At 35.8% G+C, this 24,395-nt stretch overlaps 4 protein-coding genes and 1 long non-coding RNA gene across 8 annotated transcripts; 2 read left to right on the forward strand and 3 right to left on the reverse strand.

The window, feature by feature from the left end:
- The first annotated feature begins 354 nt into the window (after positions 1 to 354).
- LOC110416511 (NAD(P)-binding Rossmann-fold superfamily protein) lies at positions 355 to 3,284 on the forward strand. 2 transcript variants are annotated; one of them, XM_021428514.2, is made up of 8 exons: positions 355 to 686; positions 766 to 858; positions 953 to 1,031; positions 1,126 to 1,204; positions 1,565 to 1,604; positions 1,688 to 1,822; positions 2,312 to 2,449; positions 2,712 to 3,284. In XM_021428514.2, the coding sequence occupies exons 1-8, from the start codon at positions 463 to 465 to the stop codon at positions 2,971 to 2,973; spliced, it is 1,050 nt and encodes a 349-aa protein (XP_021284189.1). In that variant the 5' UTR covers positions 355 to 462; the 3' UTR covers positions 2,974 to 3,284. The 2 variants fall into 2 exon arrangements, with proteins under 2 accessions (XP_021284189.1, XP_021284190.1); XM_021428515.2 differs by lacking the exon at positions 766 to 858 and having other exon boundaries at positions 544 to 718.
- Positions 3,285 to 3,442: 158 nt separating this feature from the next.
- On the reverse strand, positions 3,443 to 7,203 carry LOC110416510 (uncharacterized). 2 transcript variants are annotated; one of them, XM_021428513.2, is made up of 5 exons: positions 6,980 to 7,203; positions 5,716 to 6,082; positions 5,211 to 5,242; positions 4,092 to 5,061; positions 3,443 to 3,552 (listed from the first exon to the last, which is right to left on the reverse strand). In XM_021428513.2, exons 2-4 carry the CDS (start codon positions 6,023 to 6,025, stop codon positions 4,114 to 4,116), a joined length of 1,290 nt encoding a protein of 429 aa, XP_021284188.1. In that variant the 5' UTR covers positions 6,026 to 6,082; positions 6,980 to 7,203; the 3' UTR covers positions 3,443 to 3,552; positions 4,092 to 4,113. The 2 variants fall into 2 exon arrangements, with proteins under 2 accessions (XP_021284188.1, XP_021284187.1); XM_021428512.2 differs by having other exon boundaries at positions 3,443 to 5,061; positions 5,716 to 6,092.
- Positions 7,204 to 9,609: 2,406 nt separating this feature from the next.
- LOC110416693 (protein TIC 20-I, chloroplastic-like) lies at positions 9,610 to 12,137 on the forward strand. 2 transcript variants are annotated; one of them, XM_089783614.1, is made up of 3 exons: positions 9,610 to 9,818; positions 10,682 to 10,874; positions 11,128 to 12,137. In XM_089783614.1, exons 2-3 carry the CDS (start codon positions 10,691 to 10,693, stop codon positions 11,763 to 11,765), a joined length of 822 nt encoding a protein of 273 aa, XP_089639740.1. In that variant the 5' UTR covers positions 9,610 to 9,818; positions 10,682 to 10,690; the 3' UTR covers positions 11,766 to 12,137. The 2 variants fall into 2 exon arrangements, with proteins under 2 accessions (XP_089639740.1, XP_089639739.1); XM_089783613.1 differs by having other exon boundaries at positions 9,612 to 9,818; positions 10,678 to 10,874.
- Positions 12,138 to 16,483: 4,346 nt separating this feature from the next.
- On the reverse strand, positions 16,484 to 17,543 carry LOC110416598 (bZIP transcription factor 44-like). Its single transcript, XM_021428619.2, has one exon. It carries the CDS (start codon positions 17,359 to 17,361, stop codon positions 16,879 to 16,881), a length of 483 nt encoding a protein of 160 aa, XP_021284294.1. The 5' UTR covers positions 17,362 to 17,543; the 3' UTR covers positions 16,484 to 16,878.
- A 1,825-nt stretch (positions 17,544 to 19,368) lies between these two features.
- Positions 19,369 to 21,904, reverse strand: LOC149527211 (uncharacterized). The gene is made up of 2 exons (XR_016351210.1): positions 21,455 to 21,904; positions 19,369 to 20,006 (listed from the first exon to the last, which is right to left on the reverse strand). It is a non-coding gene; the product is annotated as an uncharacterized LOC149527211 (long non-coding RNA).
- Between the last annotated feature and the right edge of the window lie 2,491 nt (positions 21,905 to 24,395).

The following is a 24,395-nucleotide window of genomic DNA, read 5'->3' on the forward strand; positions in this document are numbered from 1 at the left end:
ATCAAATATTAATCTTTTGTATTAATGAAATGACTATATAACAACTACAATAAATAGAGGTTTTAAATATTAAAAGTATGGAATTTTGGGGTAACTTGGCAAAGCAAAATTCATATAAATTAAAGCTGTAAGTATTTGTGAGGTCCATTATTTGTATCAGCTGTGCTTTTTGGGTTCCCGTCCAATGGTGTAGGCCCAAACTAGTCATGGAGATGGTCAAGATGTTGAGCCCATTTTTGGATTTCAGCACAAGATTTTTGAAAATTTTGGGTTTTGAGCCCACATTACCAAGACCAAACTAGGCCTTTCTGCGAGTTTTCTTCCTGCTTTCAGTGCCTTGGTCATGCTCTGTAGTCTGTAGTCTCTCCTAGCTAAGCAGTAATTTGTTAATTTAAAAAAGAAAAGAAAAGAAAAGAAAAAAGCTAAAACAATTAACGTTGTAGAAGCAAGACTGCCCAAGAGATGGAGGTATGTCAACTGTCGGGACGATTTTTCTCGGCCAGTCCCCTTCAATTTAACCATCGTTTTAGAAAAGTAGCTACAACCCCGAAGTTTTTAATCTATGCAAATGGGTCTAGCTGTTCCCAAACGGATGAACCAGACCGAGAATCTCGGAATCGGATGTTCATTCTAGGCATGGGTTTTTTCGGACAGTTCTTTGCTCAGGAGCTCCTGAAAGAAGGCTGGTGAGAATGCCTAATTGTCTATGGTTTCTGAGGTAGAACTATTAAGCATCCATCATCGTTTATATGCTCTAATTTGTAGGATTGTCTCTGGGACTTGCACAAGCATCAAGAAGAGAACGGAACTTGAGAAAAAAGGATTTGATGTCCACCTTTTTGATGCAAATCAGCCACAGTAATTTTTAGTTTTACGGATTATGGATTGCTGAAAAATGTTCTTGGAAATTAAATTGCCATTTTGGGCTTACTTCCTGTTTTATGTTGTGTAGGATGAACACCATGAATACATTGAAATGCTACACCCATCTCCTTGTCTCAATTCCTCCTGTTGTGGGGATTGGTGATCCGGTATGCTGAGAATCTTTCCTGGTTTTTCCTGGTTACAGTACAAATTCTGTGAAGCTCTCTAATGAGGCACATTTTTTCCTTGTTGATTTTGTAGATGCTTCAACATGGAGAAATTCTAAGAAGTGTGCTGATGGAGGGCAATCTTCAGTGGCTCTGTTATTTGTCATCAACTAGTATGCCTTTCATCATACCTCCTGTTTGAATAAATATAGGAATCGGGTGTTGTGCTTGCATGCATGCATTATTTCAGCCTTGAAGAAAATCAATGTGAGTCTTTGTCTGTAAAATGTTTCAGCCTTGAAAGAAAATCTAGAAATTATCATATGCATATATTATTCTGCTACTTGTCAATGGTCATGCATTCTGGTGTCTGTGGGAGAGCTTCCTTGTGTATTTTAGAAAGTCCTTCTTGCCTGTGAAGGAGTGACAATGAAGTAAATCCTTGCATCATTACTTCTTTGACACTGTGTCTAACAAGCTCTTTTGTTTCCAAGAACTTAAATCTGAAATGATAATCTGCTGTTGTCTGACAGGTGTATATGGAGATTGTGGTGGTGCTTGTGTGGATGAGGAGTAAAGAACATTTCTTTGTGCACCAATGTATTGTAAATTACTGTCAGTCAGAGTCACTAATTTCATGCATTATCTCATGACAGTTACCCCACGAACCCTGTAAATGAGTTGGCAAAGTTGAGGTTAGCTGCTGAACAAGGATGGTTGAATCTAGCCCATGATATTGGGATCGCAGCACACATATTTCGACTTGGAGGTATCTATGGCCCTGGTAGAAGGTTGTGATTGATAAATTTCATAACCAGTTGTTTGCAATGATGTTATGGAATCCATAGTTAGTAGTGAAGAATTCACATGTTAGATTCTAGTATATTCATATGAAGCCAATGATATTCACTTCCAAATTCTCTTCTCTGCTGCAGCTCATTGGCCTGCCTTGTGAAGGCCAATTAGAGATGGGGGACTGAGGAAGGAGAGAGAGAGAGAACTAGTAGTAGTACTATCCTAAGTCTAACTTTTGGCCTTTTTAGTTCATATATGAGTAGTAAAATATAGAAATTAGCTCCACCTTCAAATGTTAATGCTTTCAGCGAGGTTGCTGTATGTAATACGAGGATGATATCATGATTGATTAGTCATCGGTGCATTTTCTTTGAGCTTTTGGGTCTGAGAAGTGTTCAGTTTAGCTTATTGTTATGCTGTTGCAGTTCAATCCAAATTTGTTAAGGCTTATGAGTAAGTAATTGATATGCTGCTTTCCTTTGCAGTGCTGTTGACACAATAATTAAGCAGGGACCGTTATCAGAATCTCAGAAACTGAGAGTGACCAGACAATTCACATCCAGGGTTCATGTCGCAGACATTTATCAAGCACTTAAGGCCAGTATTCATATGCCATCCTCAAGGTATGCTATAGTTATCATCTTCATTATCTCAATAGAAGGAGGATATTTAATCTGGACATCGGACTGATTTCACTCCATTGAAGAAGGGACTGAATCCCAGTTCCTAATTCAAAGGCCCCTATCCAACAGAAGCAAATTCATGATTCTTGAAGCTTTTAGTTGGCTTCCAGAATGGACAATCAATCTTGTCTCGCAGACGGCTATTAGCATAGCTGAAGAAAAATGATGACTTTGATTAGCTCCTTTGAATTTTGCTTTTCAGGAGAGTTTACAATGTTGTAGATGATGACCCAGCACCCCGTAAAGAGGTGTTTGCCTATGCATTGGATTTGGTTGAGAAAAAGTGGCCTGCCCTGATCAAGGATTTCACGTCTCCTCCTTGGGAAGCCGACTCATTCATTCAGAAGGCAACTTCGAGAGGTGAGAAACAAGTTTCGAATGCACGTATGAAGAAGGAACTAGCAGTCAAGCTTCTTCATCCGAGTTATAAATCTGGATTGCAGAGCATAATTGAGCAAATGTAGAACCCATTTCAGAAACCCATTTTTGGCAAAGCAAACCATTGGGTTCTGAGGAACTTCATCCACATATGGCAGATTTCACACAAATACCAATCCTCTAAAACCTATTTCTTCTTGTTTGTTGCGGGAATGGCTTTAGGTACTTACCAAGGAACCAACAACATTTAGGTACCTATCCCCAAATTAATGGCTTTTCATGAAAATGCAGCATTCTTTTACGCTTTCAACAAAACCAAAAGTTTGCGTGTATATAAAGTATCAAGCTGTATTGATATTGTTGTTTTAATGTAAGGTTTCAAACCTTATCGGATGTATGACTGAATCTTGCTTGTTTTTTTTTCCTGATATACTAAGTGACTGCGGAAATTGAGCTTTAACACCTTGTCCATTGTCCATAAGTCATCCACTGTCCATAAACTCCGGACCAAGAAACAACAAGAGCACAGGGATTTTGTGCCGTTAACAGAAGACATTATGTCATAAAATACAGCAAAGTAGAATTGAAAAGGCAAAGGATAGTAAACTTCTTACTAGTCACTTTCCAAATCAATTCAATGCTTCATTGAGTTGATCTGTCAGCAGCTGAAATGTAAGTTCCTTTCAGATCAGAGTCATCCACAATGCCATGTAGATATTGAGAGTAGGCAACATTCAATTACATCTAAACATGAAACCTACAAAGAAAATGCTTACTTGCTATCTAGAATCAAGAAAATGACTTCATTCCCTAGAACTTTGAACTCTCAAAACCCCACCACCGTAAGAAATCTTATTGCCTATAAAATTCCAAAACTACACATTTATATTCTGATCCAATTCAAAGTCGGTCATACTCATGCCCTACCCAGCCCAAGCCTATGGGCAACAAAATACACTAAGGGCTCAAGTTATAGGGTGGGTCCATGTGGGAAATCTTCTATAGCTATGCCTATTGATAGTGTTACCTAAAGGGCAGGAGAATCTCCAACTCAAGAAGCTGAGATTTGATGGCATTGGAACTTGGAAGCCTGACTTGGTGATCATACTGTAATCTTCTATCTTAAACCCTTCTAAGTAAGGGAAACAAAAGTATATTTACTGACAATGATAATCTTTTACGATGAAATGGGCAGGCTCCTCACCTCATACCAGTAGAGGAGGAACTCAATCTTTTCTATATCTTGCCCAAAACCCCTTCTTCCTGGCAGAATCATTCTCTGATAGTGATCTGCCCCACTTAGACCCAATTGAGAAGTGGCGTTTCAAAAAAGGCTTAGCCAAGGAACTTTTCCGGCTTGAACTGGGTTCCAATTTTGGAGCTTTTCCTTCCCGTTTGGCATGTTGTTGGTGGTCAAAATCATCACAACCACCATCAACAAAACTATCTATAACTCTATTCTTGAATAACTTAAGCTGTTTTGCCTTCAACTCTGCTTCTGCTTTCAAAGCTTTTCGGGACATCTTTGAAACCTGCTTTTCTCCAACCATACATATTGGGCAGGCTGGGTCATATCTGTCAGCTTCTGGTGTCATCATCTCCAAGCATTCAGCATGATAAACATGGCCACAGACAAGTATGGCAACCACTGAAATTTCATTGCTGCTCCACAAAGATCTCTCAGCTAAAAGCTTTGAGCAAGCCCCACAAGTCTGCAAATCTATGGATGGAGACGAAGAGAACCTGCTGCTACATCCACTAATCTTGCCATAGCCAGAACCTAAATGCTCACTGTCAAAAGACCACCTTTCTCTTTGAGAAGAGGCCACAAGCTCAGAAAAAGTGCGCATGGACCAGCCATCAGAAGAGCCACCATGAGATCCAGCTGTTAAGTCATTGCTACACGCGGAGAGCACAAACGATGACCTTCCTTCAGACATTGAATAATTATTTGGTGATTTCAATCCCAGGATTCGACTATCAGACACCTGCCTTAATAGCCGATGCCCAGGTGAACGACGAGCCCGTCTGGATGGGGTTGAGTTGGGAGGAAGTAAATGAGCATGGCTAGACAAAGTATCTGTAATTGGTGGTGAGAATGATGAAGGTATAGAAAATGAAAGCTTCGGTGCAGATGAATCCACAATATCTGGTGATTCTGCCAAATTCTTCACCTGAAAGATAACCAGAAGGGCATGTTAGTCCATCAAAAGGGATAGAAAAGGCTACAGCATCACCAAAAGATAAAGAAAAGTAAAAGAAAATACACATTTGAATAAAAAGCTTATTCAACTTAAGTCAATTTCAACTAGTTCAAACTTACCTCAATGGAATAATTGCTTGCCCTTGATATTTCTGCACCAAAAACATTAAATAAAATCAAACACAATACAAACAAGTGACAAAAAAAGGGGATATGGAGTAGATATTACTCAAAACTGCATGGGAAGAATAGAAGTAGACAATTCTGGAAATATGCATGCTTGTAATTTGTAAATACATAAACCACAACTGTTAAATGTTCATTCTTATGAGACATGTGGTATTGAGTACAAGCACTCAATCAGTCAGTACCCTGCCACCCTGCATAATAAAGGTTAGGAATTATGAACCACCTAGTACTAGCCTTCTGCAGTGGTTGGGATTAGAAGACTGTTAGGGTCTTTCACATAAAAATTCATGGACAGACTTATATAAATTACATAATCTCCAAAGAAAAAAAAATAGAACATTAATTCAGGCAAAAATTTCCTGAAAACCCCCATGTAGTGCCAAGATGATGATGGGAAAAGGTATGAAGATATGTTATTCAAATAGCAAGAATTTACCTGAAGGGGCATGGACTGGTGATTTTTGAGAAGTGGGTGTTCCATAGTTCTCAATCTCAAGCACACTTCCTTGATCAGAAAGGTTACCTCTATCAGAGCCTAATGACCCTTTTATTTCCATGCTAATGTTTCTGCTAGCTCCATTAGACATCTGATAAGAAGGATCTTCAGTTTCACCAGCCACACGCCTTCGGTTATCCCAGCGGAAGCTCCATGATGGTGAACATGTCACATTCCTATGCAAAGTTTCAGTCCGAGTTCTATTTGGAAGGGTTCTCTCTTTTGCAGCAACACAACAAGCCGACCCCATGATCACTCATATACCCCCAAAAAAAAATTTTTAACGAATTGGCACCGTTGATTCAAGCTATGACAACCTCAAGGCAAAGTACCGCATAGAGAATAAACAGCGAAATTCCCGGAAAAAAAGAAAAACACGGTGCAAATTTTAGAATTCATAATTAAAAATTGAAAAGATAAATGGATTGAACAAACAACTGAAACCAACTAAACAAACCCAAAAGACAAACACTTCAAACTAAGCTAACCACAGTTGACTTGCTAAGTTTCATCTTCTAAGAGCAATTATTTCATTTCCTTCATTATTCCCAAGATCCAAACTAGACTAAATAGAGTAATCAGGGAAAATATTGCAGCTAAAGAAAAAAATTAAACAAAAAAGGAAAGCCCAAGAAGATTGATTTAAAAAAAATGCAATTAAAATAAAGGAAAATTACTTGGGAGTATCAAGCATTCTTTATTTATCAACAAATAAATAAATAAAAGTAAAAATTAACATGGTAGCGGCAAAATAGCAGAGTTAAGCTGAAATTAAAACAATAATAGCGAAAATTCTACCTAGAAACCATCTTCCTCAATTAAGTAAGCAAAAACCTGGCTTTCTCCAACTTTAGAATAAACTTAAGAGCAAACTAAAAGATGTACGTCACGAATATTTCCATAAGCACAAGTCTTCAACTACTCGAGAGCACAATTCCATTTTACTTTTATAACAAACAAAGAATCACCGTTTCGGAAGACTTACAGTTGTACGAAAAATAGCTCAAAAGTTAACGAAATCAGAGAAGAGAGAGGGAGAGCTTCAAATAGCTCTCAAAACGGTTTCGTTTCGTACGCCACTCTCTGCACTGATTTTCAAGTTTCCAAAGCCTAAAAATAGCATCCATACAAAAAACACAAGCAAAAATAATACTCTTATTTTAAAAAAAAAAAGAAAGAAGTAGAAGAAGAAGAAAAGACTCACAGATTCAATATTTAGGGAGTCATGGACCTGAAGAAGAGAGATTTGAACGGCGTCGAAACTTTCGACGGCGGTTAGAGAGGAAGGGAAGGCGTTGGTCACGACGGAACAAGGAAGAGAGAAAGGGTGTGAAAGAGCGAGAGAGAGAGTCAAGGGCACGTATGGGGAATTGTGCCCCGTCTGTTTGTAGTGCTGCTTCTTTTTCCGCTCCTCCTTTTTTTTTTTTTTCTGCTGACTTTTCCCTTTTTCTTTATTTTTCTTAAATTTGGCGATAAACGATAAAAAAAATAAAAATAAAATGCAGCAGCGTTTTCTCTGCCACGCGGAGTACGGTCCACTTCCTTTGGCCTTTTTGTGTTACTATACTAATAATAAAGTCTACACTTTATTTAATAAATTAAATAAAAAAAATACTTTTGGGCTCAAATATTTTCAATTATATTTAAAAATTTTAATTTCATTATTAACATCAACGTAACTTTATGGAAATATTATTTAATGTTAATAAAAGAAAAAAAAAGAACGAACATGAGTATGACTTGCACCATGGGTGGGTCCAAGAAATTGTGCAACTTTGGTAAATGGAGGTTGACAACGACCTTTGACTGAGCTTCAGTTCACATTTCGATGCTCGCTTCTCCCCTTTTCCTTTTTTATTTTTTGGCTTTGATATTAAATATTAAAAACAAAGAAAGAAGAAGAAATGAGTTCAGTAGGAAGATCATTGATTAATTAAGGAGAAGTTTAGGCTTAAACAGCTAAATCCTTTTATTGACTCAAAGTCAACAAACTATATATGGTAATGCTTTGATCACTACTATCTTACCAAAAAGATGATAATTTAATATCTTACTAATTTTAGATATATATCTATGTATTCAAAATATTTTTATAAGTTTGAGTGAGTACTAATATAAAATAATTATTATTTTTATTGAATACAGTTTTAAAAAATATATTATGGTCATGCCTAAGTCAATTTCATGGATTAGAGTGAAAAATATGGATTAATATAAATTAGCTCATAATTGGAATTGGATAATGTCAAAGCAAACTTGCTTTGTCTTTTTTTTTTTCAAGACAAGTGATTTGATTTCATACTCTTTATGCAATAATATCATGTATTAATTAATGAGTCAAATATTTACATAATATTTTACTATTTCTCATCCTTAATTAAACTTCAAGTATAATTTATTCAACTATTCTTTTCATATAAATATTAAATTAGATTGAAAACTAGGGTTCATACAACAATTTAATCAAATACCCTCCTTCGAGGATGAGATTAGATAAAATCTAATGGGGTAATCTTATATATATATATATAATATTTAAATAAACTCTTATTTTTCTAATACCTTCAATCAAATATTTTTATTTTTAGTCAAATATACATTTATGATTAAAAGTTTGATTAATTATTATTAATCAAAATGTCATTTTTCATTTTAATGAATGCTGACGTAACATGTTAATATGACATAATTATACGTGTGTTATATTAATTAATAATAATTAGTCAACTATTGATTGAGAACTTATTTAATTTAAAATAAAAATATATGAGTTTGATTGAACACAATAAACAATAAAGACTTATTTAATTTTATTTTCAATAATTTAGAGATTTTATAAAGTATTATGTTTTTTTTATTATTATAGGAAGATAGCCCCCTTTTTGTAATAAACCTACATGGCTACACCCATCTAATTTGTTATTGGAATTTTTTAAAGCATCTTTTATTTTTCTATAAAATTTATTACAAACAAAACAAAAATTACTCTTAATAATTTGTAATATTTTTATATTTTTAAGTTAAAAGATTATTTATTCTACAGCATTTTATAAATGTGGAATGCATAAAACTACATCACATCTTATTTTTTTGGATAAAATATATTGACTTTTTTAACTTTTGATAATAATTATACATAAGTTTATTAGTTTTTAAAATAAACACTCTATCTTTAATATGTAAACGATATTTATATTTAAATATAAAATGTTTAAAATATATTTTTTATTATTTTTTTTTCTTTCATGCTGGTCGATGGCACTCTCTTACACCAACAAGCCACCTTGCGCTTGGATTTAACCATGAAATGTCAAATCCAATCGAATCTCCCTAAGCTCCTTTGGGAAGCATGGTGCACTCTCTTATAGAGCCTAAATCGGTGTTCCCTTGAGGAGTGCCATCAACTGCGGGTGATTGGTGGAAAGATTTAAACAAAAAGAGAGAGAAAAAATTTTAAATAAAAATTTATAATTTAAATAGTGATAATTTTAAAAATTAACAAAAGATAAAGTTATTCTAAAAATATTATTCTATCATCAAAATTAATAAAAGTATTGACAGTTGACTAACTACAAGATTTATATGTTCAATAAAAATATTTTTAAATAAAATATTTATTTTAAAAATTAATATATTTATGTGTAATTATAATAAAATTTTGAAAAAGTTACTGTATTTTTTTTCCAAGAAATCAATTATTGAAGACCGATGTAAGTGATTTAGGCTGAGTAATTGGGCCAACTGGGCCATCCCCGACCCATTATTAACTGACATAAGTCAGACCGGACTGAAATTTTTCACGACCAAGCCCACGCGACAAACTCTGTTCTTAAACCTCACCTCTTTGCAAACTTTTTCACCTCGGATTCTGACCCACGACAGCCGTAAGTAAAACGCTCTACTTGACCAGGAAAAGAATAGAAAACAAAGGAAAACAAGATAGAACTACAATGACGGATGTCGAGAGCAGACAGGCTTCACACTAACACTTAAACTGTAGCATTTCAAGCGGTTTTCCTTCATTTTTTTTTTCTCAATTTAAGGTAACTTCTCCTCCTCATCTCTACCCAGTCTTGGTTTTGCCTTTTTTTTTTTTAACGTGGATTTTTGATACTTTTATCAGGTGAGCTTTGCATTGGATTCACCAAACGGTTATTAAGCTTTAAATTTGACGGTTTAGAGTAATTTACTTTATGGGTTTTGGGTTTTAGTTGTTTATCTGGTGAATTTTAAGTGTATTGGTTCAATAACATTTCCTTCAGTTGCTTCAGAGTAAGTTATGTGGAAGTTTCTCTTTTTCTCAATTATTTGTTACTGGAAATGGACTCTAATGATTATGTTTAAGCAGTTTCCCATATGGGTACTTTTAGCAGTAATCGGTGGTTGTAATTTTAATATTACAGCGCTGGGCATTGTGTATCTAATATTACAGGTTAAGAGCTAATGAAAAATGTGAACAATATTGAACCAGAAACGCAAATGAATGTGCTGGTCTAGAAAAATTTACCGTGCTGGAGGATGTCTTCTTTAGTATAATATATCATGTGCAAGTAACAATTTAGGATGCAGATTTTCCTCAATTAGCATGAAAGATATAATCCAGAATAGGAAACCTGTAAGTGGTATTGCCTAGTGCCTACTAATTTACTATATGCTTGAATTTTTATATATTTATTATCTACGGAACACTAACTATTCATGCCTCCCCCCCCCCCCCCCCTCTCCTCACTGTGTGCTACATAAACTGTAACACTGTAACACATGCCTATTATGTTTAGAACATTTGAATGGGTGGGATAGGATGATTTTTTTTTGTTTAACATTCCTCTTTGCTCTACCTATGCTGATAAATTTGCTCTACCTATGCTGATAAATTATGTACATTGTTTTCATGGTCTTTAGCAAGGTAGGTGCCATGATTCTGAATGGATTCACCTCTCCCTCCAGAATTGTTTCTGTGAGTTCAAGGCTACCTAAGCCAATGCCATGTAGCTTTACTTTTGTGTGCTTTAATCATCTGCCTGTGACAGCTGCACTTCAAAGCAGCAGCAGAAGTTCTTCAGGGTCTTATTGGGATTTGAAATCCTGGTCAGTTGTAGGTAAAAGGCTACCCCTTTTTTCTTTTAAAATCCATCATTTGGTATACAAGAGATTAATAACAAACATCATATGTAGATCGTTTTTATATTAGGCTTATCAAAAAGCATATTAGGCTTATCAAAAAGCTGAATGGCCTGGAGAGTCTTATCTTTTTTATTTTCCATTCTGTGGTTCTGGATTGATGTATGTCTGAACTCTCCTAACAATTGTTCTTATTTGTCTGATGTATAGCTGACACTGTCCATCTTGTAGATGTGTCTTTGTTGCACCTTTCTGCTGCATCAACTCCATTGTTGAGTGGGGATCAAGGTGGTCTCTCACACACTTTACCCTCATTACCAAGGCGTCGCAGATCTAATATGGGCCCGCGAGCATCAAAGGATGTTCCATACAGTTTTCGCTATCCTCAAATGACTAAGAAACCCAGATGGTGGTGGAGGACTTTAGCATGCCTTCCCTATTTAATGCCTCTTCACGAGACATGGATGTATGCTGAGACAGCATATCATCTACACCCCTTCTTGGAAGACCTTGAGTTTTTGACCTATCCATTCCTTGGAGCCATTGGAAGTTTGCCGAGCTGGTCCCTGATGGCATATTTTTTTGTTGCATATCTAGGGGTGGTGAGGAGAAAAGAATGGCCTCACTTTTTTAGATTTCATGTGGTGATGGGCATGTTATTGGAGATTGCCCTGCAGGTGATTGGGACTGTGAGCCGCTGGATGCCACTTGCAGTCTACTGGGGCAAGATTGGGATGCACTTTTGGACAGCTGTGGCATTTGCTTATCTCTTTACTGTTCTGGAGTGCATTCGATGTGCACTTGCTGGTATGTATGCTGACATCCCCTTCGTATGTGATGCCGCTTATATCCAAATTCCATATGATTAGGTGAAAAATATAGCAGAAACTTTCTATATTTCCATTATGTGTTGTTTATTTTGTATGGGAAATTTTTCAAGCAGATATGAATGTTTTAATTTGAATATTGCCTTTCGGTCGGCTTATGTAATTTAAGTTTTATCCAGTGTAGGATATCCATCTAAGCACCTTGTCCACCTTCCAACCATCCAAGTGGGCCTTTTCCCCTCCTTTCTTTAGTTAATGATGATTTTGTGAATGCCATTTAGATGTTAGTTACCATTAGTGCTATCTTGATTACCCTTTCCGATAATGTTTATCCTTTCTGATAAATGTTACTGTAATTGATGGTAATGCTTTTGATTTGTTTAATCTTCATGTCTGAACGTGTTCTTTTGTCTATTTGCTTGCAATCTAATGGTTCCTAGGTGTAATCATAGCTCTCTGTATATATGCTGGTGGAAGCACATCATTGCTTGTCTTATCTGAATCTTCATGGCCAAAATTGCCATCTTGCCTTTGGAATCAAATCCCTTTGTTTTATGAAGTTTTCTGAAATTTATAGACCTGAAAACTACATGTTAAAAGAAAAGAGTACTTCAATACTTGTTGTTACTTGGATCTTTATGATTTAGTTGGAGACAATTGTAGAGTTTGAATTCGTTTCTTCTTCTTTCTGTTCGTTTCTATTAAATCTCATGGGTAAAATTCACTTTGGCTTAGCGGTCGATGGGATTGCCGTTAACAGCTTAGAAAGTTCAAAGTTGCGAAGTATTGCTAGCAAAAGTATGTTCTTTTAAATGCCTTGCTGCCTGAATCCAAAATGACCCTGTTTTCAGCAGCTCCGCCACACTAAACATGTCTATTAACCCTGGTTAATATCTGACAAAGAAGTTATCCTGGCTTAGTTTTACCTTTCTTCTGAAGTTTCATTGCATGAAATCCTTCTTTGCAGCACAAGAAAACAACCTAACCAATGTCTTGGCTTTTCCCAAAGGGATAACAGCTGGACAGGTTACCCTTTACCGTCCTGAACATCTTCTAATCAAACCAGAATTTCTGAAAAAACCTAGAAAATTTTCCTCTCCTTTAAGGGAAGGTACATGACTGTCGAGTCAAAACCCACGATCACTTACATGGTCAAATTTCCAAATTATACAACTATTTGAGTCTATATATATAAACAAAAAAAAGAAGGAAAAACTGAATTCATACCACTTTGTGATTAAGATTTTAAATGATCCATGTAACCTACTAAACTTACGTTAATGTTTGTCGGAACCCCACTTACCACACAGATGATTTGAGATGATGCAAATGTACCCTACTAATCTTTGGATGAACTAACAGGGTTGTTCCTTTGCACTCAATTATTTGGATTTATTTATCATGTCTAGGTGGGAATGTCATTGTAGTCTTACATCATGTTCTGTCGTCTGTGTTTTGCCTTTCATGCTACTTGCCCATTCCATCAAAGAGCTTAAAGTATATGAATTGATTTCTCACTTCTTGTTGATTGTACTCCTCTATCATCTTTTTTGGCTTGTCTATAATCAAATCAAGGGGATGGAAATTGGATAATTGGGTTTGTAAAAATCAATATTCTTCTTTCGGTGATATCCTCAATCAGATCCCACCTGCTGCAATTGGGGTTTGGGGGGGAGAAAAAATTTTCAACTGTAGATGAATGCGAATGGATAATGCTTGAACCAATCAAGTCAAAAGATTCAATTAAAATTGCACCAACTCAGTACCCAATATAGTTCAGAAGGAAGAACGGCTGGAAACAGATGATGTTCCTAGTGTAGCATGATGGAAATTTTATTACACTTTTTAGCTTTGCCTGCCCTTCCTCTTCTAATATGGAAAAACTTTCCACCACAGAGAGTAAAACAAATATAAATTCACCCTTGCTTATGTCTTGCTGCGAACTGATCTAACCTCTCTGCAATTATCATTGAAGTAAGCTATTCCATTAAACAAAAAGCCAAGAAAATGACACCATTTTCTCAAATGGCAGCCTCTCCTGCTTCAATGGTCATGCTGTCATCATCTTTTTAATCACCAAACTAATCCTCCTTATGCCTTTTAGCCTGCAATCAAACACACAAAGCAATTGAAAGGGATGGCATGGCCAGTTAATATCGTACCAGAAACCCCATTATGTACCTAAATTCACCCACTTTCTTGGCTGCCTTTTCTGCCTCCAGTTTAATTGGTGTAATCTCCATTACCAGTACATGCATTGTAAAGCACAGGCACACAATGGATCAATAAATGCAGGACAAGCAAAAGTCTACCTTTAATTAAAGTTGGCTTCCCTTTTTTTTTTTCTCTCATTTGTGGCATAGGAAGATCTTGTATAAGATTTTATTCTCTAAACATTGTGTTTGGTAGGAAAGAAAAGAGAATGAGAATTGGATGGAAGGAAAATGAAAAAATTTTCAATCACTTCTCTCCTTCGACAAGAAGGAAACAAAGTCAGTCCAAAAATAATAATAATAATAAATTATTAAAAAGAAAGATATTTATAAGATATTTACTTAATATGATAATCTTAAAGAATATCTTTGAAGCACCCGTTATTAAAATTCATTAAAGAAATTTTCTTCTTTAAGTTTTTATATATTTAGAAAAAAGAGATTAATTTTACTTTTTTCCCCCTTATCTCAAATGGTAACGAGTGATTAAATTAATGTAATCTAAGATTAATGTTTGAGATTTATAAACCCGAAATTAAATTAAGTAGACTGATAAGTACGATAGCAGCTCATAATCAAAGCCTCAATTAAACTAATCAAAGAGGACATGCCACCCCACATCAGTCAACTTTAAGCAAGTACGAGGCCAGCATGCTTTATCTGGATTACTATAGCTTTAAACAAGTATAATCATTAGGAAAATAATGTAAGAAAAAAGAAAATTACAGAGAAATGGGAGATCGGTTCATGGTGCCCGACAGTGGAGGGGTTTTGACTCTCCCCACCACGATGAGCTTCACTTTTACAGTTTGCCATTGTAATGGTGGCTAATATTTTTCTCAATTCCCCTTGTCCACTTCTCTTTGTTCAATTCTTCCCTTTCTCTATGCTTATAAACTTGTCATACTAATCTTGTATATTTTATAAGCTTTAAATGCATTAAGAAATCCCTTTTTTTTTTTCATTAAAATCTCATACAATACTAATTCATCAGAAAAGACAACGTATTAAATATAAATTCGAATATAAATTATATTTTTTTAATATTAATAGTTGGGTTTTTACCTATATTTATAGTGCTTTCAAAATTTATTATGTTTTATGGCAGGGAATATTGAGTTTTTATAGTTGAAAATGTCTAAAAACCTTTGCATAGGCAAGAAACAAGGTTAGGTGAAGATTATATTAATTAGGCCTCGTGTTTTGGATGGGTTGTTGGCATTCCTTCAAACACGAAAATGATATAAAGTGGCATGCAAAACACACCCTTTGATTAAAACATTGTACATTGAACCTGGGCAAAGCTTCTTGGGTGTTTCCGCAAAGTGGCACAAGAATCAACAGACAAGAACACACACAGGAGATCATGGGAGAAGGAGAGAGAATCAAGGAGGAAATATGGGCTTTGATGTGATCACTTGTTTTATAGTTCTTTCTTTCTTCCATGATATCATACTTTATCTTATCGTGATCCTTGATAATGTTTAATGGCACTCAATTTGATACAGGTGTTCGGTTCTAAGACAGAGTTCATGTCGGTATTGATTCTACAATTAAATTCTTATTTTGTTATTACATTTAAATAAATTATTATTATTTTGATTTATAAATTTTTAATTTATAATGAACAAGTTAATATTGAATACCAATTAATATTAATAGACAGATTAAGTTAAGAGTGGTGTGCGGTTTGAATTTTTTTTTTTTTTGTTATTTAAAGCTTAATTTAGTAGGAACGTGATCGTTTTCAATATTTTCAATGTGTTAAATATTTCATTGAAACAGCACAAAACAAAATAATGAGTGCCATGCAAAAGTTGAGAGAATAAATTGTGGTTGGCCATTACCATCTATGATTGTTTTGGATTTGAACTTCCATCCACTAACCATCTACGTCAAGATTTTTATGAATGAAGCCAGAGGGTACAGTGCCTAAAAGTACATTCAAATGCTATATGAAACATAGTTGTTTAAATAATTAAGCATCATTAAGCAGTAATCAAGTGTTGGGTATGAGTTTATTATCACTTATAACTTGAAATAATTGATCAGTTTATTGAATTATTTATGCTAGAATGTCATGGATTCAAGCATAAGAGAACATGAAATACGAGTTTAATTTCTCGAGGTTAGGTCTTTTCTCAGGATTCAACTTTCCTTCTAACTGCAACAACGTAGGAGTCTTTTCCTTTCTTGTTGAAAGGTTTCCTTCGATATCATAGCAGCGTCGGGGGAGAGAGAAAAAGTGATACGAAAGCAACAATCAGTGAAGGAATTAACATCTTTTTGATTAGGGTGGAAATCGTGTTCCGAGGTTGTACCATGGCGGCTTTGGATGGGCTGAGCAAGCAACTACAGTGACAAACAAGAGAGAACCTCTTGGCTTTAGCAGTTATTTGCCACTTTTCTTGACCAAAAACAGAGGAAAGAAAAAGAAAGAAAGGAGAGGAAGACAGAGCAAGAAAGTTAGCCCACTTGCATACAAGAACAGAGAACACCATAAAATTATGACGTTTGGAAAGGAAAAAGAAGAAGACACCAAACAAGTGAAGGAAATTAATAATACACTAGTTTATAAAGTGGGGGAGACCACAAACATTTCCACAGGAAACCCCCCCTCCCATTTTACAGAAACTTGATAAATTTTATCCCCTAGCAAGCAGCTTTACTTGCTGGTTGCCAATTCTCTTACAGTCATGTTTTGCATCACCCTAGTTGCCAATAAGACTAATATTTTAGTAATAATAGTAATAATAACAAGAACAAACATTAAAGAAGGGGAAAAAAATAATAATACCCTCTTTTTCCCTCTCCACTCATTGAAGAAACACCACCAACAACAAAAGAATATATAAAGACATCCATAAATTTTGACCAGTTTTGGTTTTCCATCCATTTAGTAATGATGATGATGATGATGATGACGATGATGAGGATGAAGATCAGTGTTGAAAGATGTCTGCAGAGGCCATGATGGGCTGGTTAAGATAAGGCAGATTGAAAGGGTTGGTGAAACTGTCAGCAGAGCTTGTTTCAAAACCCTGACCAGTTTCATACAGGCCACCATTGGTTGTGGTACTGTTGAGATAATCGAGGATCTCATTAAGGGACTCTAGCCTTTGGCTTAATTCCATCATCTGAACCCTCAAAACAGAGTTCTCAGCCTCAATGTTCAAGTAGTGCTGGGTGGTGAAGTTGATGCTTGTCAGGATTTGGTTATTATCCTTCCTTAGCTGTGTCACTTGGGACACTAAATCATCTAGGTGCTTCTGTTTTCTCATCCTGGATCTTCTTGCTGATTCTCGGTTTGATTCCATTCTCTTTCTTTTTCTTTGATCCATCAGATGTTGCAAGTCCTCTTCAGAGCCGGAATTCTGAAGCAGAGTGGAACCTGAGGAATTGGAATTTCCACTAGACGAAGCCATATTATATTTACACAAAAACTACAGCTAAAAACTTCAACAAAAAAAGACTAATATTTCAAGATTAATCTAAACCCAAAGTGGACAGGATCCAGATACTAGTTATATTTAGGTAATCTAGACAGTTATTTATTTGACTTATTATTATATTTATATAGGGAAACTCAAGCAATCACAAAAAGTTTATTTATGAAAAAACATAGAACCAATAGAGGAAGACAACTGAGAAAGATTGAACAAGATGGGTCCTGCGTCTGAGGGAGGAATTTATCATAAACCCGGAGCGGAGGATTTCACTGACAACTGGAGACATGAATCTCAAACATCAACAACCACAACAACTTACGCAGCATGAAGATTTATAACAGAAGAAAAGAAAGCTTCTTTTTTGGCAGAAAAAAAGGATCAAAACCAACAGCAAATCTCAGCAAAAACAAGATAATTGTCTGCTGGATGATGGAGTTTTTTCAAGAGTTTGACTTTATGGGTTTTTGGTATAGACTCTGGAATCCAAAGCTTAACAACCAAAACCGCCCACAGAAGGGCAAAAACCTACTAAAAGGATGTGCAAAGAACAGAGGAAAACAGAGAAAGACCAGCAGAACCTCTACAAGGGAAACGCAAAAACAAGAAGAAGAGCAGAAAGAGCCTAGAATCTAAAAGGGCGGGGGGGAAGAGAGCAGAAGTGGAAGAGGTTTTTGAGATTGTTGAGAAGGCAATTTATAGAGAAAAAAGATATAGAAGAAAATGAAAGAAAGTTTAGAAAAATGGGGAAAAAAAAGAAAAAAAAATTAAAATGCGAATAAAAATCAAAGAGCTTTGGAATCTCCTCTTGAGAGTTGTTGGAGGAAGAGTTGATTAGGCATGTGGGGTGGAGACGAAATTTCCACAACCGTCCAATTCCAGCTGGTGACCAAGACACACACCGTGCAAATTATTTAATCATTATCTATTTCAGGTTGTTTTTGATTTTGTTGCCTTTTCTTTTTCTTTATTATTTTTCCTACTTCCTTTGCTTCTACTGGTAGGAGTACTCCTACTCGTTTTAGTAGTATTTTCCCCCTTTTTTTTTACCTCACTTTCACCGCCAATACCAGAATTAACCGCTTAAGTCCAGCACAGTTGCTTTTCTGACAAGTGGCTACTGCGTAACCAGAAAGGAATCTTAGGGATGGAGGTGGCATTTCAAACCCCTAAAGGGGTAATCTGGACATCAGAGTACAACACCCTTTTAGCTTAACAAAACAAAGATTAGTGCTAAGCATTCTATTAGTTTAAAAGACTAATATCCCCATTCTCCCCTTCTTTTTATTGTCAAAACAAAGTACTACCATTAGACTAACCCATCAAATAAGGGCCTCCGTCTCAGCCCCACCCTTATTTAAGTTTATATCAGAAGTCAGAGACCTTTTGTTGGCATTCTCCAAAGAGAGAGGAAGTTGGTTTGAGTTTGGATTTGGGTTTGGGTTTGGGTTGGGGTTTGGGTTGTTTTACCCTTATTTCAAATAGCAGAAAATGAAATTGATTCTCAGTTTGTCTCATGACAAAGAGTAGTACTTCTAGTAATATAATTCTGTAGTAATACTGCCAATAGTCATGAACAGGTTTCTGCCAAAGAGGAGAGAATCTATAAATATACAGGCAGCCAAAGCCCCATGGTTTTGCTGGCTATATATTGAAGCTGTTCATAGACCTGAAAAGGAAAAGTTGGTTCAATTTTTTTTTTATTAATTTGCTCTCTGTAATAAACACGGTACCTTGTTCTTTTAATCGCATCAATTCCCAAGAGGCTCCCCCTTTGATTCTTATTCAATATAATCTGACCGACTTTTTCCCCATTAAAAACTTTAAAAACAAAAGCATCCCCATGTGCAACAGTGCAGCTCCAGGAATGGTGCTAAGGCCTGGGTTGTAACCATAAAGTAACCATCAAGGTTTTGACTTTAATTGGCTACCGATTGCTTCGAAGAATCTGGAGCAACAACCATTCCAGAAAACTATAACAAAAGAAGAAGAAGAAGAAGAAAATTAGATTTAGGCCTTAATCTAGACCTACTAGCTTGCAGCTTGGACCACAGAAACCAGTGGCTGCATGGTCCCAGCCTTAATTGCAAGCCATCCGACTGGGCAAGGGCAATGATATGCGATTAATATGCTAGAAACAGGGACATGGAACTCGACAGATTAGATAAAAAAAAGGCTAGTTATTTGTCACCCAAATCAATTGTGTTGAACGATTGTTTCTGTCACCCCATTCTTTCTTCTTGGATTCTGCTCTGATGCAATTCTGGTTTCAGTTTCTTTTTGCCTTCTATCCTTCAATTGCCAAAGAAAGTCACTCTTCCAGCTGCCTACCTTCTTATGGACATTAGAGATCTGCAGAATCTGTATCCTTATCTTCTTTGTGGAAGAGCAAGAAAAGAACAAATGGTCTACTTTCAAGTCGCTGATAGCAAAAGATGCAACAGGCATTGGTAAAAGGGTTCCATGCGTAAACCTTTGCTGAGAATTAATGCTACCATCCAAAAAAAATGCTCCTTTCTGCTTCTATCAAACTCAAGAGACCGAAAACTTGTGTGAAAACCACAGTTATGCAGCCGTAAAATCCACACCTTTTCTATATCTTAATTTGAATTCAAGGTCTCTGACTAGAAAAAAACAATTAATTAGAGATCTATCAACGTTAATAGTATTTAATTCCAGTAAAATAAGGCAGCAGAGGATATTGTTATATATGTATTTTATTTGATCGATCAATTTCAAAGAAAAAAAATTCAAATTTATTCTTTTAGTGAAAATTCATGTACTTATCATCAACAAAATGTATAGGTAGTCAAAGAATATCATTCTTAAAAATACTTAATTTTTTTTAAAAAAAATTTAAACTTACTCTTCAAACCGGAATACATATTTTTATTGTTGAATCAAATGTTTAAATAAAAAAATAAAAAAATCATTTTAACACATATACTTTAGAATATTCCATCAACCAAACCAATTGGCTGATTGATCACCAGGTTTTTCACTTTGTGTTACTTGTAAAGTTAGCCCCATGTCACTGAAAATGACACGAACCAATCCCACGCTTTGCTTTAGCACAAAGAGAAAAGAACAACCAAAGTTATTTTATCTCTTCCGTTGCTTATAATTCCCTGTTAAAGTCATGAAACGCAAAGAGAGACATGAAAGTTCTCCATTCTCACCCTGTTTAAAGCCACGGATAATGCAAAATACACTAACCCAACACAATCCCACATATAACGTGGACTCCTTTTTAAGTTAAAATATAAAAGAACAAAATAAAACCACAGGAGCTTTTATGCTAGTATTAGTTTGCCGACAGTATTGTGTAACCTTGACGAAACAAGCTCATAGCTGAACTGCTGCCAAGGGCGGTGACCAACAGCAGTTAAAGCTCTGACCATGGTGAGCCCGAAGGGTTGGAAGACGGTTGTAGAGTACATGTAGTATCTAAACGATAGGGTTGGCACAAAACGACAATACAAAATTAATTGTGTACTCTGAAGGAAAATGAGAGAGAAGGGGGAAATGGGTAATTTGTTGTCGCAGAATGTTACTGAAATGGTGGATGTGACATTGCATGGTGGATTTTCAATCGAAAGTATGAAGAAATTCAGGCCTTTTTGGTGAAGCAAAGGTTGAAATGAACCTTAATCTTTGAAGATGAGAAGCATCGACATGTTTACTTGTGCCCTCAGATATTTAGTTTCTTCACTTAAAACGTAAGAAAAGTGTATGGAGAAGCAAAATTGACGTCCCTCCATTAAAGGAGAAAAAGGCATCGATGATGGGAGATCCATGGCCTGATTTCACTAGGATCCATAGCATCCTTCTTGATAATGACCATTGATCAATACACATGCCGAAAACACATTGATATCTCTTCGATCTCATAGTTACCCTCGGCTAGAGGTAAGTAGACTTTCCACTTGGATCACCTCGACAGTCAATGGCAAACAAAACAGATATAGAAAGGAAACCAAAACCCAAACTCGCATGTAACACGAAAACAAAGTCGAGGGCTTAAAAATTATATAAAAGAGGAAAAAAGGGTTGCTAAAAGCATCACATTCACCTCAATTATTGGCCCTAGGAGAGGAAAGCTTTGTTAGAGTTTAATGTTCATAGGTGAGGTGATATTGTGGTTTGATTTTATTGGTAACAAAATGCTGGTCCCTCCCAAATAGTGACAACACGAAAGAAGTGCAAAAGATCCATGCCTAACAGTTTTTTGAAAAAATCGTAATAGCTTAACAATGAGAGTACACATGGATAGAGCTCCTCCAGGCTTTGGCTTGGGCTTGATCAGGAGGTGTGACACCATTCTTTCTGGTCTTGTGTTGTTGTACAAAATGCTGGGGTAGGGGCAGCTTTCAGAAGCTGATTTGTTTGTTGGGTGTTGTTTAAGAAACTTGACGTTACTTGAGAGAGTTGAGAGAACCCCAAGCTGCATAGCTAGATTTAGGCATACATACCATATCTCAACACTTGCTCATTCTCCCACGTGATTACCTTCTTGTTTGTAGACATTTCTAGTACATTCAATTTAAACCTAATCTAATGCATACAAATTAAACATATAACGTGATTGAGACTAAATTCAATGATTCGTTACTCTTCGTTAACATGTTTGAATCTCCTTTTTCTTTTTTTTTTTGCCAAACTTCTTGAGTATCGGATGAATCATTAGCTTGAATTTAAACATAAAAACTGGTTTCGGTCTATGTCTAAGAGGACCATTATTCGACCCGGACAACAAGCCTGTTGGGCATAAAGCATTGAACAAGACAATAGCTGATAGACGCAGAAAAAGATTGTTACCTAAACATCTTTATTGTACAATTATACTTTAAGACCAAACTCCTATGTGTCATCATGATCAAAAACCAAAAAGAAAAGGGTAGAAAGACATTCTTTCATGTAGAAAATTCTTGTTGGATTACAGCATCATAGCTATGGCTGAATTTGGCGACAATTCTAGAGGTGGGAACTGTCAGAAAAGGATATGTAAGATTAGTTCATAATGTTCTAACACATTCTAATGAAAGCTGCTTATGCAAAGATGTTTGTATATATCAAGAATCTTAACCAAATTTGGCCTTTTCCCCCCTCGAGAGGTGCAAGAGGCAAAAGTATATGCTAGTAGGGTACCTTGCATTTTATATCTTGGCCTTACCTTATTCAGACTCGAAACAAAAATATCTCAATGAATTAATGTGAACAAATTAAGGACTGATCAGCAACAACTCTTAAAAAAAAAACACACTTTTAACTTTTCAAATGAATATCTTTTTTAAAGAAAATTCGAGATGGCTTCAATTTTAACTATCTTTACAATAAATTATAATAAATTTTGATTTTGATTACATTTCTTTAAGTAACATATCATTTTATGTAGCAAAATCTCTGAAAGAACGATGTTTCAAGATGTACGTGAGATGAAACATCAACATGGGCAAGGAAGTAGAGGGAAACTTCAAATTTGTTTTCCCATCAAAATGAAAATGGTTAGCTTACCAACTGTCCCATGATGAATGGCGATGGAAAGGAGATAGGCAAGGTGGCCACAGGTGGCTATTATCTTGTGGTGGTAAAAAGAATATGCTCTTTTCCAATTTTTTCAGAATTTATTGTTCATAGATGTTGACTCATTGCCCTCCCTTCTATCTTCTAGAAATTAAATTTAAAAATTTGCATAAACCTTTTTAGTAATTTTCAATCAAAATTAATATTTAATACACCGACAATCAAAATTTTCTTTTTTCTTATATGTTTTGATGATCTTTTGGCTCCTTCCTAGCTTTTTGATCTTATAATGGTAGTATTGTTGGTACAAATATTGGAAGGAAATGATTAACTTTAGTTTCAAGCCATGGTTTTCAAAAGGTGGAATCATGAGGAAGGTTACTAATATGAATCAAAAGAACAGATATACAACCAAATGCTGCCAATCTGCCATTACTCTTTCACTTTTTTCCTACAATCTTCTTGACCAATGATCAAAGTAGTATAAGGGTAGGGATGAGAGAGAGAAGAAAGGGTGCAATGGTCGGTTTTTGTAGGGTCAGAGAGGAGTCTATTTCAGCTTTTGCTAAAGGGGTCCCTGAAACAAGTTTCGATTTCGATTTTCCATGCAGTGATTTTCACGTCTTCTTCTTTCTTTTCTTTTCTCTTCCTTTTTCTTCTTCTCCCCAATTTCTTTGGGGGGGATTTAGCTTTTAATCTAAACTTGGTGGGTTGGTCACAGAGCTCCTTTTAGCCTATCAGCTGACAAGGCCTTCTTTCTCTTGACAGCAGATCACACCTGCCCTTCCCAAAGATATTTTGGTCTTTATAGACAACAGAACTCTTTGTTCTATACTCATTAAACAAGCATATATGATCAGAACCCATGAAACAGAATCTCGGAAAGCATAGATTAACAATTGAGGTTTTGAGATTGTCACGCAACAGATTTCTGTGACAAATATCTTTTTGTTCGCATTATGAGATTCATTCTATATCTTTACTGGTAATTAGCCAATAAGCAGCAGTCCATGAACTCTCCTCAGTTAGTCAAGTCTCGCTTTGTTAGACTAGTGGTGCTCAAACCCAAGGCTGAGCCATAACCCACGTGCTACTTTAACGAGCAAAGACGAAAAAAGCAGCCATCGACCTCCAACCATGCACCTTTTATCTTCTTTCCGGCTCCAACGTCCCAAACAGAAACATCCCCAAAAGAAAAAGCAGCGATAAGGGGTCTCCTATATCAAGCTCAATCGTGCATGGAACAGTAGTGTAAAGGTGATTATCACAGTAAGGTCAAGATGCTACAGAGCTGTCATGTTATCTAATCTTGGTCCAGGTTTCATACCAACTTCCATATCCCTAATGGGAACTTTATCCCAACTGCCTTCATTGTGAAGGCAAGCATGTGCGAAGTACGTATATCTGCAGCATTTACCAAAACCTTCTTTACCTGCAGATATTCACAAGTAAATCTGATCATCGAGGGTTATAGAGTAGGGATTCATGAA

Source organism: Theobroma umbraticum, unplaced genomic scaffold (genome assembly GCF_002168275.2).
Source record: "Theobroma umbraticum cultivar Fairchild unplaced genomic scaffold, ASM216827v3 scaffold_51.0, whole genome shotgun sequence".
Taxonomy (NCBI): Eukaryota; Viridiplantae; Streptophyta; class Magnoliopsida; order Malvales; family Malvaceae; genus Theobroma; species Theobroma umbraticum.

Bases quoted from the DNA above. Each gene is read 5' to 3' on its own strand.
- LOC110416598 (XM_021428619.2), bottom strand. From the start codon at position 17,361: ATGGCTTCGTCTAGTGGAAATTCCAATTCCTCAGGTTCCACTCTGCTT.
- LOC110416511 (XM_021428514.2), top strand. From the start codon at position 463: ATGGAGGTATGTCAACTGTCGGGACGATTTTTCTCGGCCAGTCCCCTT. The intron at 687-765 runs GTGAGAATGCCT...TCTAATTTGTAG, and splicing joins GAGCTCCTGAAAGAAGGCTG to GATTGTCTCTGGGACTTGCA. The intron at 1,823-2,311 runs GTTGTGATTGAT...TTTCCTTTGCAG, and splicing joins ATCTATGGCCCTGGTAGAAG to TGCTGTTGACACAATAATTA.
- LOC110416693 (XM_089783614.1), top strand. From the start codon at position 10,691: ATGATTCTGAATGGATTCACCTCTCCCTCCAGAATTGTTTCTGTGAGT. The intron at 10,875-11,127 runs GTAAAAGGCTAC...TCCATCTTGTAG, and splicing joins GAAATCCTGGTCAGTTGTAG to ATGTGTCTTTGTTGCACCTT.
- LOC110416510 (XM_021428513.2), bottom strand. From the start codon at position 6,025: ATGGGGTCGGCTTGTTGTGTTGCTGCAAAAGAGAGAACCCTTCCAAAT. The intron at 5,243-5,715 runs GTAAATTCTTGC...TTTTTGGTGCAG, and splicing joins ACCAGTCCATGCCCCTTCAG to AAATATCAAGGGCAAGCAAT. The intron at 5,062-5,210 runs GTAAGTTTGAAC...GTTATCTTTCAG, and splicing joins CAAGCAATTATTCCATTGAG to GTGAAGAATTTGGCAGAATC.